Genomic DNA, 14,628 nt, shown 5'->3' with positions numbered 1-14,628 from the left:
TATATGGATTTGGAATTATATGGATTTGGCAGGCTGAAATGTTATTTAGGTACTGGGGGAAATTACAGTTCTCCTTGCCGTTTGGCAAGGGTTTGACATCTTCAGATTAACAAGCTGTTCAGAGTTATTGCTTGTTGTGATATCACAAGGGGGCACAAGCAATATATTAGACAAGAACACTCCCTAACCTATGTACTGCCCAATTTGTACATGTTTTAAAAAATAAAATAAAAATTAACTCTTGGGTGTGAGGTAAGCAGACAGTGAAGGAAACAATCAATTTGTGGTGTGTGCTACACCCCCCAAACAAGGTGTGTTCAACACAGAACAGTATAATGTCACGAATGAGTGGACCAGTGTAGTACCGTTGGACAGCGGGTTAGGGGTGGATCTGCTGCTGGTGCTTTGGTGTGAGGAGGTGGACTCGCTGCCGTCCTCCATGCTGGCTGAGCAGCTCTCGTCCTCAGCTTGCTTGATCCATCTCTGTAACGGGACAGGACAAAACAAGAACATTACAACCTACCAGCAGAACAGACTATTCAATGCTACTCCATAGAACAGCTTCTAATAGCTAATGGAAGAAAAGTTATGTCTGCACTCACGATATGAGCATAAACCCTGATGGCAATAAAACTGTCTACCCTTAGCCTTTGTTGGGAAGTATCCTCATATGGAGATCACAACATTTCTTTGTGTGGCAAATCAAGCTGCTTTTGTGAGCTAGTCATACTGCATGGATTTCACAGTGACTTCTGTGCAGTCCAAAAGCCACAGGTTATAGCTTTTCATTTGAAAATGACAACCAGATTATATTACAGTTGTGTTAAGTTTGATTAAAGATATTTCTGAGAACCCCAGTGGGGTAAAAACATGGGTCCAACTCCAAAGGTTGGGAAAGCCTGGCCTACATGGTAGTGGATACTATATTTCCCATATGCCCCTAGCCAAACTGGACATGGTAGTCTGCTTGATGCCCGTGTCTAGTGTGCCAGCAGAGAAGAGAGTTCTCTCCGCTTCAGTACACAGCGGACACAGTATACCGCGGGGCTGAACTGGACAGTGGAGAGGCAACTGCAAAAGTCGAATTCCTCAACAAAAACTGAAACAGATATATATTTAGACTTGAGGGTCTCTCCATTTATTTAACTTGACTCAACAACACAGGCAACAGTCCGAGTCTTCTGTCAACAACGTTATGGCTAAGCTAGTCCTACACTCCGACTTGGGGAAGCGTTATACACGCGAGTACTTATTTTATTTAGAATATAATGTATAAGCAAAAGTAGCCTACTTTTCAATAAACAATATTATAATTCGACATGCCTTGATGATGTCATTCTTTATAAAGCCTATCAAATGTTTTTAAGTTCAATAAACAGATAATATTTTTTGCATTTGTCCGGGACATCGAAATCTTCCAGACCGGCAAGGTAACTCTGATTCCTATTACGGTAACTTAGAACCCCCGGCTGCTTTCCTATGGCCTATTCCCCCTTTTACTAACCTTCTTGTAGCAGCCATAGGTGCCGTCCATTTGGAGCGGCCTGGGCCGGCGCCTCTCCGGGTTGAAGGGAGAGCCGAAGCGGACGTAGTGTTTGGGTGCGGTGCAGATGAGGGGAGAGTGGGACAGGCCCGGCAGCATGTTGAGGGTGGTGGCCAGCACCGTGGGGTCGGTGGTGATTCGCAGCGGCCGCTCAACGGGCACCTCCTGCTGGACCCGCTCACCACCCGGGAGCTTGTCGTTCAGCCACTCTGTCACCAGGTACTGGAGGAGGATGACAAAGATAAATATTGTGTTAATGTTATGTTCTCAGGCCTGGCGGCAACTTCCTAAGATAAGATAAGATATTCCTTTATTGATCCCCTTGGGGAAATTCAGGCATCATAGCAGTATGGGGGAGGGGAGGTACAGGTAGTAGAAGACATGGTACAGGTCACAGAATTATAGTAAAGTGGAGAAGTATATAAAAAAATAAAAATAAAAAAAATGAATAAAAAGGCAGTGTAAACAATATAACAATCTAATTAACTCTGGACATGTGCATATGGGCAACAAGGTGCGAGATGAGGGTATGTATGCCCTCTCAGTTATATTTGCCATACAATAAATAGTTACAATATATCATCTAAATCTAATCTAATATATACCGGTAATAATAAAAAACGAAATGCTAAAATGCTAAATATATGCAATATATAAACTAATAATCCAATCATCTAAATCTACACTAATATATAATCTAAAAATGCTAAATATATGCTCTGATGAAGTATACAGTATACACATAAGGTGCGGTATGTGTAAAGTAAGTATATATTGTCCTTTTAGGTGGGAGTCAGCTACTAGGTTCCTGTACTACATTCAAACTCATCCCCCACAAATAGTCCACCGTCCACTGACCTTCTTGGTCTTGGGGTAGCGCACGTTGCCCCTGTTGATCCCCGCGGGGCACTGGCCCTCCATGTCGTGGAAATGGCCGACTCCCAGGCTGCCTTCTCCCAACCCCGGCTCAGCTCCGGGTGGTCCCTGGGGTCCTTCCTCAGCCAGTGCCGCTCCCTGCTCGGCCGCCGCCGCCGCCGCCGCTGCTGCTGCTGCTGCCGCCGCCACGGCTGCCGCCTGCTGGGCGAGGGCCTGCCGCTGGCGCCGAGCTCGCTGGGACGAGCTGGAACGGTAGCGGGAAATGCGGCTCTTGGGCCGCGGCTTGGTGGAGCGGGCCGGGGGAGGCTTCGTGGGAACCGTGGGGGCGGACAGGTTGGCCGCAGAGGATGACGGGATCTTTTCTGCTTCTACTGATGAGGGTTCCTGGAGGAGGATGAAAGAATAAGAGGAAATAAATCATCACGTTGCCGTCATGGACGTTGGAGATGATGTCTAATGCCTCGCCAGGGTTTAGCTGTGCTGTGGTCTGGTCTCGCCTCCACTAGCCAGGGTTTAGCTGTGCTGTGGTCTGGTCTCGCCTCCACTAGCCAGGGTTTAGCTGTGCTGTGGTCTGGTCTCGCCTCCACTAGCCAGGGTTTAGCTGTGCTGTGGTCTGGTCTCGCCTCCACTAGCCAGGGTTTAGCTGTGCTGTGGTCTGGTCTCGCCTCCACTAGCCAGGGTTTAGCTGTGCTGTGGTCTGGTCTCGCCTCCACTAGCCAGGGTTTAGCTGTGCTGTGGCCTTGTCTCCACTAGCCAGGGTTTAGCCATGCTGTGGTCTGTCTGGCAGTGGCACACTGTCGTTTCATCATGGCTGAACATAGCTAATGGAGACACACACCTAACCATACTATTAGGGCTGTACTGAATGCTTCGAAGCTTCGATCATAATGTTGACATTCGAATTCTAAATCAACATTAGAATATTTTATTTGTAATAAAAAAATATATATATATATATATATATTTTAATCTTTTCTTTCTTTTTTCTATTCAATCCGTTTAAACCAATGGGGGTTTTCTTCAATAATAATAATGATAATGACTTGGATTTATATAGCGCTCTTCACTGACCCAGAGCGCTTCACAGAGTCCATTATTCGTTCATACACAGTCATACCGGTGGTGGTAAGCTACAATTGCAGCCAGAGCTGCCCTGAGGCAGACTCACGGAAGCGTGGCGAATAATCAACGCCTACGGCCCCTCCGACCACCACCAACATTCATTCACATGCATACACATTCATACGAGGCAAGTAGGTTAAGTGTCTTGCCCAAGGACACAACGGCAGTGGGATGGACATGGGCTTGAGCGGGATTCGAACCACCAACTCTTGGATCATTGGACAACCCGCTCTACCCCTGAGCCACGCCGCCCCACAGTTGCAGTTAAAGATTAGGCTACACTAATATTATAATATTATACTATAAGACGTCACCATCACTTTCATAGCAACCGTGCCCTTATTGGATTATTTATGTTGACGAAACTGATGAGTTATATTCATTAACACATTCCTTGCCAGCCACTTTATTAACAGATTGCAGAATGGGTACAATTCAGTACGTGCTCTCTGGGCAAAGGAAGGAACTGAGCTATGAATGACCAACCAAAGCAATGCTAGCTATGGTCGGGTAAATATGCTGATGTTATTGAAGGTGTAACTATAACGTTAATGACACAAAACGAATGCCTTTGTTAATCATCAGTAACTTTGATGCAGTAGCGTGGGGGCGGGGTTGTGCAGGTTTGAACGTGTGGACCAGATTGACGCGACACAATCCTCTAACCAGAACGTGAGGGCAAAACATCACGATATCCACGATACGTTTAAAAAGTGTATCGTTAATGAACTGTACCCGATATTTATATAATATCGTCATATCGCCCAGCCCTACATTCGGTACAGCCCTACATACTATACCATGCTAGACCACGGCTAGCCCCAGCCAGGCTGAACATAGCTAATGGAGATACACACCTAACCATACTATACCATGAAAAAGGAGCCCTACTGACCGTGACGTAGGTGGCGCGCCGGGTGGTGATTCCTGCCGCTGTGCCGGGTGGTGTGGTGGGGTTCCCTGCACCCTCCTCCGCCTCCTCCTGCCTGTTCTCCTCCCCCCCCGCACCTGGCTTCCTCCTCCTCCTCTCCAAGCTGTCAAACGCCTGCATGAGGGCCTCCGCCTTGCGCTCCTATGTGTAGCGAGAAGATGAACTATGAGATTGAGGTCCAATACACTTGTTCATGTACTTGTTTAATAAGAAGTACTTTTCAGTGTGAATTTGTTAATATAGAGGTCTATATCGGCTTAATAAATATACTCTGTTCTCCATCAGTCCTGAAAGAATTGCATGGGTGTACTATGCTTCTATGAATGATATTTTGAGTTTGTATAAGATTTAAATAGTTAAAATTACATACTCTTCTGCTGGAGAGGAGAACGCCATTCTCATCCACCTCTCCTTCCTCCCCCTCCTCCTGCTTCAGCCCATCCAGGAAGCTCTCCTGCACAGACACCGCAACATGAGTCTCACCAGGCAGGAAATACAACTATTCTTAACGTCACACCCATTGGCCACACGTGGTACACCACGCAAACAAACATACATGATAACAATTGTGTTTCTGAAATAAAGTCTCACAAGAAAAGGCTACATTCACAGACACCAACTCACATCCTCAGCATACAAAAACACACACGCCCCCCACCAACCCACCTCGGTGTCGCTGGCTCCCTGCAGCTCCCTGGCCTCTGCGTGCTTGTCCAGGGACTGGTTGCAGTCATCGGAGGTGCCCCCCGGGGGCAGGCCTCCTTCCAGCTCTCTCCTACGAGCCTTCCGCCGCCGCGTCTCCGCCCCCACCAGCGAGGAGGGAGGGGGCTGGGACGGGGGGCACAGCAAGCTCTCCCTGGGGCTCAGGTTGTGCTTCTGCACTGGGCAGTTCTGGTTGCCCTTGCGACAGGCACAGTCCACTTTGTAGTTGCTGCGGGGTGGGTCACGAGAGAGGGGTAAATGTATACAATTACAGAAGGATAAAATGCCAAAAAGGGTGAACTCCATCTGTGTCCATCTGTGTGTCAACAACTAACAGAATGTTAATTGAAAAGGGAAAGCGTGTGGTGTATTCTGGCATGACTTACCAGCTGTTGAACTCATAGTCAAATCCAATGGTGACCTCGGCGTCCTTGGCGATTTGACTGACGGCGTAGATACACAAGTGGATCATGCCCTCTGCAATCATATGCCGTACCTAGGGGACGGAACAGTAGAAGTAGTGTCATCTATTTTATAATATCTTATAATGTATGAAACACAAAAAGCCTGAAATGACTTATGTAAATTTCCCCCGTTCCTAAAATAATGCAAGGGAATGAATGCAAGACAATATTGCTCGCTAGTGATATTAGCATTGATATTGCTGGAAAGTATTTTGACATGATCTGAATTATATAAAGGACCTGATAAGCATCTTGCTTCTTCCTATTCCTTTTCGGACAAGAATTCTTATTTTTTTATTTTTTTATTCTACCGTATTTTAAAATCTTTCACAGTAAATTATTGAACTACAAGTGACTACGACCAAACAGCAGCACAGAGGTTAATTTCAGACTGAAGGACTGACATCAAAGATGAACCAAAATGAACGTTTTCCGCTAATATAAAGATTCAAGAAAAAGTTATTGTCCGTTATTGCAGGAAACATGGACATTTCTCCTTGGCTTGTGCCAGGCTCATCAACAACACAAAATAAAAAGACAACAAGCAAAACAAGCAACTCTAAAAGAGAGCCAGGGGAAATAGTTAAAAACCTGATATTTTAAATCAAATGAGGAATGCATGATGGGATGATATAATGATTGGATTTTATTCATCTGCATCAGAGTGATGAGTAAAACTGGGCAGAAATATATATCATTGAACATATGATTTTCCATTGTATTTTCTGACATCTGTCAGATGAGCAGAACTGAGCAGATGTTAACAACCAATGATGTTTCTCTTTCTAGTTGCGGATGTTTTAGTGTTTTTGTTTGGTTCTTGCACATGTACAACAGCATTGTAATAGACTGCACAACAGCACTGTAATAGACTGTACAACAGCATTGTAATAGCCTGCACAACAGCATTGTACTAGACTGAACAACAGCATTGTAATTAGGGATGGGTATCGTTAGGATTTTATCGATACTACTACTCTTATCGATACTGCTTAACGGTTCGGTACTTTATCGGAAAAAAAGACAATTAATTAACACTTTGATCGCCAGGGTTAAATTCATAATTTACCATCCCTCGCCAGCCCTATATAACATGGAGAAGTTCCCCTTCTTTGCAGGGCTATAACTTTTTAAATTGTATTGCTAAATTGACATTACTATGGCCCATTCAACGTCCTATATCTATTGTTCAGGGTGTAGCAACGTTATACTTTTTCATTCACATATTCATACTAAAATACAGTCTAAAGTATAAGTATGTTTTTATCGTTTTCTGCAGCTTTCTCCAGAACTTGATTTATAGCCCCAAATGCATTATATTGATGATGAAATACAGTTTGATAGGAATCTGTGCGAGATAAAAAAAAAATCAACTGGACGTGCTTCTAGGAGTTACTAAGTATGATCTGATGTTGACCGGATGGGCGGGGGGTCGTTTATAATTCCGTGGCCAACGTTATATCATTCATCTAGTGTGGGTGATATGATCATTAGAGCAGTTAGTATCGAACGCGTTGAAAAATAACGCTGGATCTTACCGTATCTTCCTCGCGCCGTTGGACGATGAGCGTGGAACTGAAATATTCCTATTATGGGATGTAGAAATATCCGATCCATTTCCAGGTTGTATAATAGTATATACGTCCAAATCATGTTGTTTATCGAGTTATTGGTAACGGATTGCTATCCGTTGTGATCAGCTCGAGTCCTGAGACTATTACCGAGTGATCGGACCGAATTGAAATGAGCACCAGCTTTAATTTCCTGTTTCCACCCTGGAACCGTTGGAGAGTTGAGAGGGGCTCAACAGTACATATCATGTCTCCGGGGGAGAAATATGATTTCGATCACAGATTTTTGAAATATTGATATCAAAGACGCTGCCCAGCGTCTTCGGCAGAATAAGCATGGCGGGGAAAGACGCTGCCCAGCGTCTTCGGCGATTAAAGTGTTAAGAACAGAATCTACATTGCTTTATTATTCTTTTATATAACTTTATATACCGTACTTTTCGGACTATAAGCCGCGGCTTTTTTCCCCATTTTTCGACCCTGCAGCTTATATAACGGTGCGGCTTATATGTGGACCAAACCCGAAATTTTTTAAATCGAAATATTGCTTTTTTTAGTATACTATTGCACTAAATGGTAACACTTGTTATGCAAATATGCAACTTGTTTGTTGAAATGTTAATAAATGGGAGCTTCCTCAAACAGCCATCTCTTTCCCGACAATCCCCTCTGTGCACGAACCCTTACATATGGTAATTAAACATTGAAACACCTGCGGCTTATAGTCCAGTGCGGCTTATATATGTACACATCATTCAATTTAGCTGCTGCGGCTTATAGTCAGGTGCGGCTTATAGTGCGAAAAGTATGGTAAATATAAATAAATATTATTTCTTCAGCACCACAGCAGCAGAAATGTTTTAACACTTTAGTTGCCAACGGACGAGCTTAGGCGTCCTTCCCCGCCATGCTCAAGTTGCCGAAGACGCCGTAACTCATCTTTGATATCAATATTTCAAAAATCTGTGATCGGAATCATATTTCCTTTCCGGGGGCCCTGAGACACAAGTGTGATCTCCTCTCAATCCTCTAGCGGTTCAAGACCGCCATCTGGTGGCCGATCGGCAGATCGAAAAAACGGATGTTACCTTTAACCCGGCAGGACTCACTCCATATGTGGTCCGGACACTCGCTAATGTTAGAGAGACTCAGTCTTCACACAGTGAACATCGATCGCTGCAAATAACTCGAAAAAACAACATGATTTGGACGTATATATTATTATAAAACCTGGAAATGGACCGGATATTTCTACATCCCATAATAGGAAAATGTCTGTTCCACGCTCATCGCCCAACGGCGCGAGGAAGATACGGTAAGATTCAGCGTTATTTTTCAATGTGTACGATACTAACTGCTATGATGAACATTTGACCCACATTAGATGAATGGTATAACGCTGCCCACGGAATTATAAACGCCCCCTCGGCCATCCGGTCAACATCAGATGACGTGTAGTAACTTCCAGAAGTACGTGCCGTTGACATTTATTATCTGGCACAGATCGCTATCAAACTGTATTTCATCATCAATATAATGCATTTGGAGCTATAAATCACGTTCTGGAGAAAGCTGCAGAAAGAGATGAAAACATACTTATACATTAGACCATATTTTAGTATGAATATGTGAATGAAAAAGTTTAACGTTGCTTCACCCTGAACAATACATATAGGACTTTGAATGGGCCCTAATAATGGCAATCTAGCAATAGGATTTAAAAAGTTATAGCCCTGCAAAGAAGGGGAACTTCTCCATAGACAAATAGAGCTGGCAACCCATGGTATATAATGAATTTAACCTCCGGCACCCAAAGTGTTAAATGTGTCTGAATTATAGACTTTTTATAATCAACAACCAATTTAAGATAAAAAAAAATATATATATATATATAATTATTCACAATGGGTGCCACGCCCCCTTCCAGGAAGTGCATAGGCCTTGCCACCCAATAACACCATGTAAACGCTCACCTTGTTTGTAGAGCTAAACCTATATTTTATATTATAGCTATGGATCTAATAACGCTGTCGATTGTCAGTGGATTTCTTCCGGTCAACGTGCAAAAAACTGATAATTTTTTCATCTATACATTTCCGTTTTATACCGTGGTGAATATGAGTATAGTGGTAGAGTGATCCTGTGTAATTCCAGGGAACTCCGTCAAAACAGCCCTTTACTCAAATCCACTTATCACGTTGCCATTTTTCGCCTGATTATCTAATCATCCTGAAATCAACGCTAGATTATTGGTATTATGGTTCCTCGTGCATACATGAAAGGGGGCTTGCAGCGGGGCGCACCTCCGTGCTGTGATCACTGCCAACGGGACACAGCACACACACATACACAGAGCAATTGCGGGGGGGGGAATATCAGATCAACCAATCCAATTATCTGATCGCCATTCCAGATATCCACAGTGATCGGAGTGTTTAGGACCCGCCCCCACTCGCCATCGCTTGAGCTTGAGAAAAGTTGGGTTTTAATCGTTATTTCTTTTATTAGCTATTGCCATCCATAATTCATCGGGGCAGCCTGTGCAGGCTGTTCTGAATGCGTCTGAGATCGCAGACGGTCAATACCGCCGCCTAAGGCCTTGCGGCCGCTATTGCACTCCATTTGAAACGATGTAGTTTGTTTTCTGGGCCGAGCTGAGGGCCAAAATTCTCCGGCAAGACAATCGCTTACAACGTTGCATCAACTAGGCTGCCCCCCCCCCCCCCCCCCCTCGTTCATATGCAATGCCGGATAACGTGGGACGGACTACCGCGACCAGTACTTGGAATGGCGATCAGATAATTGGATTATTCTTTTTGCATTACATCAGAGACAAGGTAAGGACTATATATTACCAATCTTGTGTTGATCCGATATTTTGATCTTGCGATCGAAGCCTGTCTGTGTGTGCTGTGTGTGTGCTGTGTCCCGTTGGTCACATCACGGCACGGATGGGCGCCCCGCTCTAAACCACATTTCATGCTTGCATGAGGAAGGATAATACTGATAATCTAGCGTTGATTTCAGGATGATTCGATAATCAGGCGAAAAATGAAACGTGATAACTGGATTTCACTAAAGGGCTGTTTTTGCGTCTTTTCCTGGGATTACTCAGAATCACCCAAACTATACTCATATTCACCACAGTATAAAAAGGAAATGTACAGATGAAAAAATTATCTGTTTCTTGCATGTTGACTGGAAGAAACTCACTGACAATCGACAACGTTATTAGATCCATAGCTATAATATTTAATAGTTTTCAGCACTGCAAACACGGATTTCTCCTCATTTAACAAAGCGCTGGCACACAACGGCCCGTGGCCATAGCGACCCCTGGCGCTGAAAGTATTAAGGATGATGTTCTATCAACACTAGTGACATCATGCACCCAGATGTGAAAAACCAAGAAGGCTGACCTCAGCATTAGGAGTGCAGGACCTCCTGATGAAGCGGGCGTCGTTCCCTAAGGTCCGAGCGTCCACACACATCTCCACCTCGTTGAATTTGGAGTAGAACAACACAAAGGGGTAGGGTCTGGAAAAGAACAAGCCAACTAAGTATTAAAAGGAAGAAATCTAAAAGTAGCAAACAAACAAACTCTGAATCGTTGTCCCATAAATAAAAGGCCACACGTCTAATTCCTCCAAGCAAGATGAGTACTATTCGTATGGTTTGATATTCAATTGATCTACATTTATATTTTGTCATTTGGCTGACACTTTTATCCAAAGTGACTTACAAGTTCGGTATTGCCAGTAAAAAATTGCCGCCCGTCTCTCAGGTAGTGGAATCAGTGTGAGGTAGTGTAATCAGTCTCATGATGTAGTGTAATCAGTGTGAGGTAGTGTAATCAGTCTCATGAGGTAATGAAATCAGAGTGAGGTAGTGTAATCAGTCTCATGAGGTAATGAAATCAGTGAGGTAGTGTAATCAGTCTCATGAGGTAATGTAATCAGAGTGAGGTAGTGTAATCAGTCTTGTTAGGTGGTGTAATCAGTGGAAGGTAGTGTAATCAGTGGGAGGTAGTGTAATCAGTCTCGTTAGGTAGTGTAATCAGTGGGAGGCAGGCCACGTGAGCGGATCGGCGCAGCCGAGAAATCCGCTCTTCGCTCTTTAAAGCTTGGTCCGCTCCGCTAATCGCTCATGTTGACCCCGCCCCCAAGTCGCTCTCCGCTCGCTCCCCGCTCACCTTGAATCGAGCGCTCCCCGCTCCCCGCGCCAGATCGCTCGGCAGTTTTTTTTTTTTTTTTTTTTGGATCATGGTGTAAATTAGCTCAAACTACAACAGTCTACACCCCCTGGGCCCCTTAACAATTGTTTGTATTGAGCCGCATTGTAATTGTAGCCATTCTGCAATGTTAAATAACGTTGTTTATCCATTCACTAGCTCTATTAAGCGATGATAGGCTAGCCGAGCCACAATGCTATGGTCGCTGCCATTAACGTTAGCATGTAAGCTAACGTCAACAACAATGGCGTCGATACTTTTTCTAACAGGAGTGAGTGTGGGCGTCATAGATATCTATGGTGGGCGTCTCTACAGTGACGAAGCCTGAACAGGATATCACAGGTTCGCCCTTCTCATTGGTTGAAAATGGCCTTCATGTTTGTACATCGCCATCTGTTGCTTTGGCATTGTACTGCATGTATATATTACATCAACAGTGTTAAACCACTGTGAGCGTCCTGGAGTGGATTGGAGCGGAGGAGAACTCTCGCTCCGGACGTCGCGCCGACTCATTTTAAAACCCACTCCTCGCTCACGTCAAAACCGCCCGCTCCGCTCCCCGCGCCGCTCACGCTCCGATCCGCTCACATGGCCTGGTGGGAGGTAGTGTAATCAGTCTTGTTAGGTAGTATAATCAGTCATGTTAGGTAGTGTAATCAGTGGGAGGTAGTGTAATCAGTCTCATGACGTAGTAGAGACTTGCTATATCCATTGATGCAACATTATGCAGCATCCTGCGAAACAACAACTGTCAACAATGGAAGTGACAGACGAAAGCACGGAATATGGAATTCAGACATAAACGCGTAAAGGCCATGGCATTTTTACAACTGTTGCGGAAATATCATGACATTTGTTGATGAGTAGTTAATACCATGAAAAGATGTACAGAAACATAATTATACACTAAGGCGACAAGAACTGGGGCCAGAGCTGTGTTAGTGGGCTTCTGTGTGTGTGTATGTATGTGAGAGGGTTTGTGTGCATTCTCGCCTTTAAGTTCTGGGACAGATTGTCCGTCAGTAAATCCACGTGGGTTGCTTGTGAGGCGATGGCGCTAAAATGTTGACGTGACCATGATCCACGGAGGAAAAGAAAACGTGGAAAACGCTCTGAAACGCAGGACAGACTACCAAGTACAAATCACAGCAGCAGTCCCCGTTTGATCTCATCCGCTGAGGCCAGCTCCAACATGGTGTGCTCTAGTCTAGTAGTTATTAGGTTAGTAAACTACTAATCTTCATGTTTGAAACTCAAATCACTTCATTGCAGTAATATATGTAATGCATATCCTTAGGTTCACTGCAGTGACCACATTAAGCTTAAATCCCACATCAGAAAATGAGTCAAGTATCACTAGCAAAGAAAATATTTTGGTAGTGTTTTTAATTTAGGCACACATGGTGTTAATTTTTTATTTATATTTTTTTACATTTGTAAAAATCTGAATCCAAGAATATTACATATTTGGACAGAAAGAGAAAAAAGAACCCTGAATTGTTGAATGAGAAAAATAGACAGATTTTTAATACGGCTATACCTTCTTTATGTGAATATTCATGTCTGAAGTGAGCAAACTAAAGGTGCTCCCATAGTCAAGCGGACCGTACACGGAGCGGACCCAAAGCGGACTCAAAGCAGACCCAAAGCGGACTCCAAGTGCGAAGCTCCAATTTTCTAATGTGCGGACGTCCGTGCCGTTCATTTGGTGTCACACAAAACACTGCTTGGCGTTTTGGTTGACATCGACCTGCATTTAATGTGACGCCGATCTGCATTTTACTCTGACCACTTGCTTTTTCACTCGCAAAAGAGAATGGCTTTTTTTTTTTTTTATCCTCTCAGATTTTTCTCTGTTTTTCTCCCCGTCCCAATTTAGTCGTTGTGCCAATTCCCCCCCCTCCCCTACCTGTTTGTTGTGCGCATGTTCTCCTACTGGTCGGTACAAGGGAACCCTGAAGTCATCGGCACGCTTCCTCCGACACGCGCGGCGACAGCCAGTGACTCTTTTTTCACGTGGCAGCGAGGACTCTCATTGGTGAAGTGTAACGCGTGGGAGGGCACGCTGCCTCCATCAAGTCCTGCCTCCGCTGAGCAAGCGCCCAGACCTGACCTGTAGGCGTCGCTGTCCACAACGCCAGATTCCCACCCATGACTTGCCCTCCCCCTAACCCAGCCAAACGGGTTAGTATAGCGATCAGCCCAAGCCCCAAGCAATGCTGACTCCGGGAGTCGAGGCCGCAGCCTCTTGCATTGGTGACGAGCGCAATCTCCGCTACGCCACCTGACCGCCAGAGAATGGCTTTTCTAAATGAAGTGTGTAAAACTGCCAGTTTTATTATCGAAATATTGGAAACGGAGATAACACTCTTTATTTATCGGATGACGACGACATGACAGAAGTTGAACAGCGTGGGAAAAATTGTGTAAACTGGCGCGAGACATGTAGGAAATTGGTCTGCGGAGGTCCGCTCGACTATGAAAGCTCAAAGAGTCCACGCGGACCTCCGCAGAGTCCAGTGCGCGTACAGTCCGCTCGACCATGGGAGCACCTTAAGGAGTTGAGTGTTGGAAATGCATATATGAGTATAGGACTTCTTCAATATAGCAAAAAAACATTGCAATAATTTGCAAAAATAATTGCCATGGTACAAAAGAGGGCATGGTTGAAGTTTATCAACCACTGTTAGTAGCACATATCAATATTCTAAACTAAAGAAATTGTCACATCAACTCAAGATGTCACTGTAATCAAAATCTCATGACGGCCATGTTTATTTTTAGAAGCTCCATCCTTACTTTTTGAAGAAGTGCCCATTGACCTCAAACTGCTGTTTGAGCATGACCTTCCCCCGGTACTCAATGACGAGGGTGTCTGGCTCCAGGCTCTTGGCTGAACGCAGGATCTTCCTGTGTTTCTGGACCCGCGTCACCCGACCCAGCTGGAGCTACAACACATTCAAACCAACACTACGGTCAAATTTCACTCCTACAGCAACCCTGCTCCTCTCTCCTTCCTAGACCTACAGCAACCCTGCGCTGCTCCCCTCTCTCCTTCCTACAGCAACCCTGCTCCTCTCTCCTTCCTAGACCTACAGCAACCCTGCTCCTCTCTCCTTCCTAGACCTACAGCAACCCTGCTTCCCTCTCTCCTTCCTACAGCAACCCTGCTGCCCTCTCTACTTGCT

General features: G+C 44.7%; 1 protein-coding gene across 4 annotated transcripts in view; it reads right to left on the bottom strand.

Moving 5' to 3' along the window:
* Positions 1-14,628, bottom strand: part of setd5 (SET domain containing 5) — a 122,878-nt gene that overhangs the window by 18,995 nt on the left and 89,255 nt on the right. For all 4 annotated transcript variants that reach the window (XM_084317022.1, XM_084317025.1, XM_084317023.1 and 1 more), the window contains 9 exons: positions 14,240-14,388; positions 10,629-10,746; positions 5,561-5,670; positions 5,139-5,403; positions 4,843-4,926; positions 4,437-4,613; positions 2,402-2,803; positions 1,505-1,765; positions 366-483 (listed from right to left, as the gene is read on the bottom strand). In XM_084317022.1, the coding sequence (XP_084173148.1) occupies positions 366-483; positions 1,505-1,765; positions 2,402-2,803; positions 4,437-4,613; positions 4,843-4,926; positions 5,139-5,403; positions 5,561-5,670; positions 10,629-10,746; positions 14,240-14,388 (1,684 nt within the window). The remainder of the gene's footprint in view (positions 1-365; positions 484-1,504; positions 1,766-2,401; positions 2,804-4,436; positions 4,614-4,842; positions 4,927-5,138; positions 5,404-5,560; positions 5,671-10,628; positions 10,747-14,239; positions 14,389-14,628) is intronic.

The sequence above is a fragment of the Notolepis coatsorum genome (genome assembly GCF_963971535.1).
Source record: "Notolepis coatsorum genome assembly, chromosome: 6".
In the NCBI taxonomy this organism is placed as follows: domain Eukaryota; kingdom Metazoa; phylum Chordata; class Actinopteri; order Aulopiformes; family Paralepididae; genus Notolepis; species Notolepis coatsorum.
The sequence above is the reverse complement of the archived record's forward strand: the minus strand, read 5'-3'. Positions and strand labels throughout refer to the sequence as shown.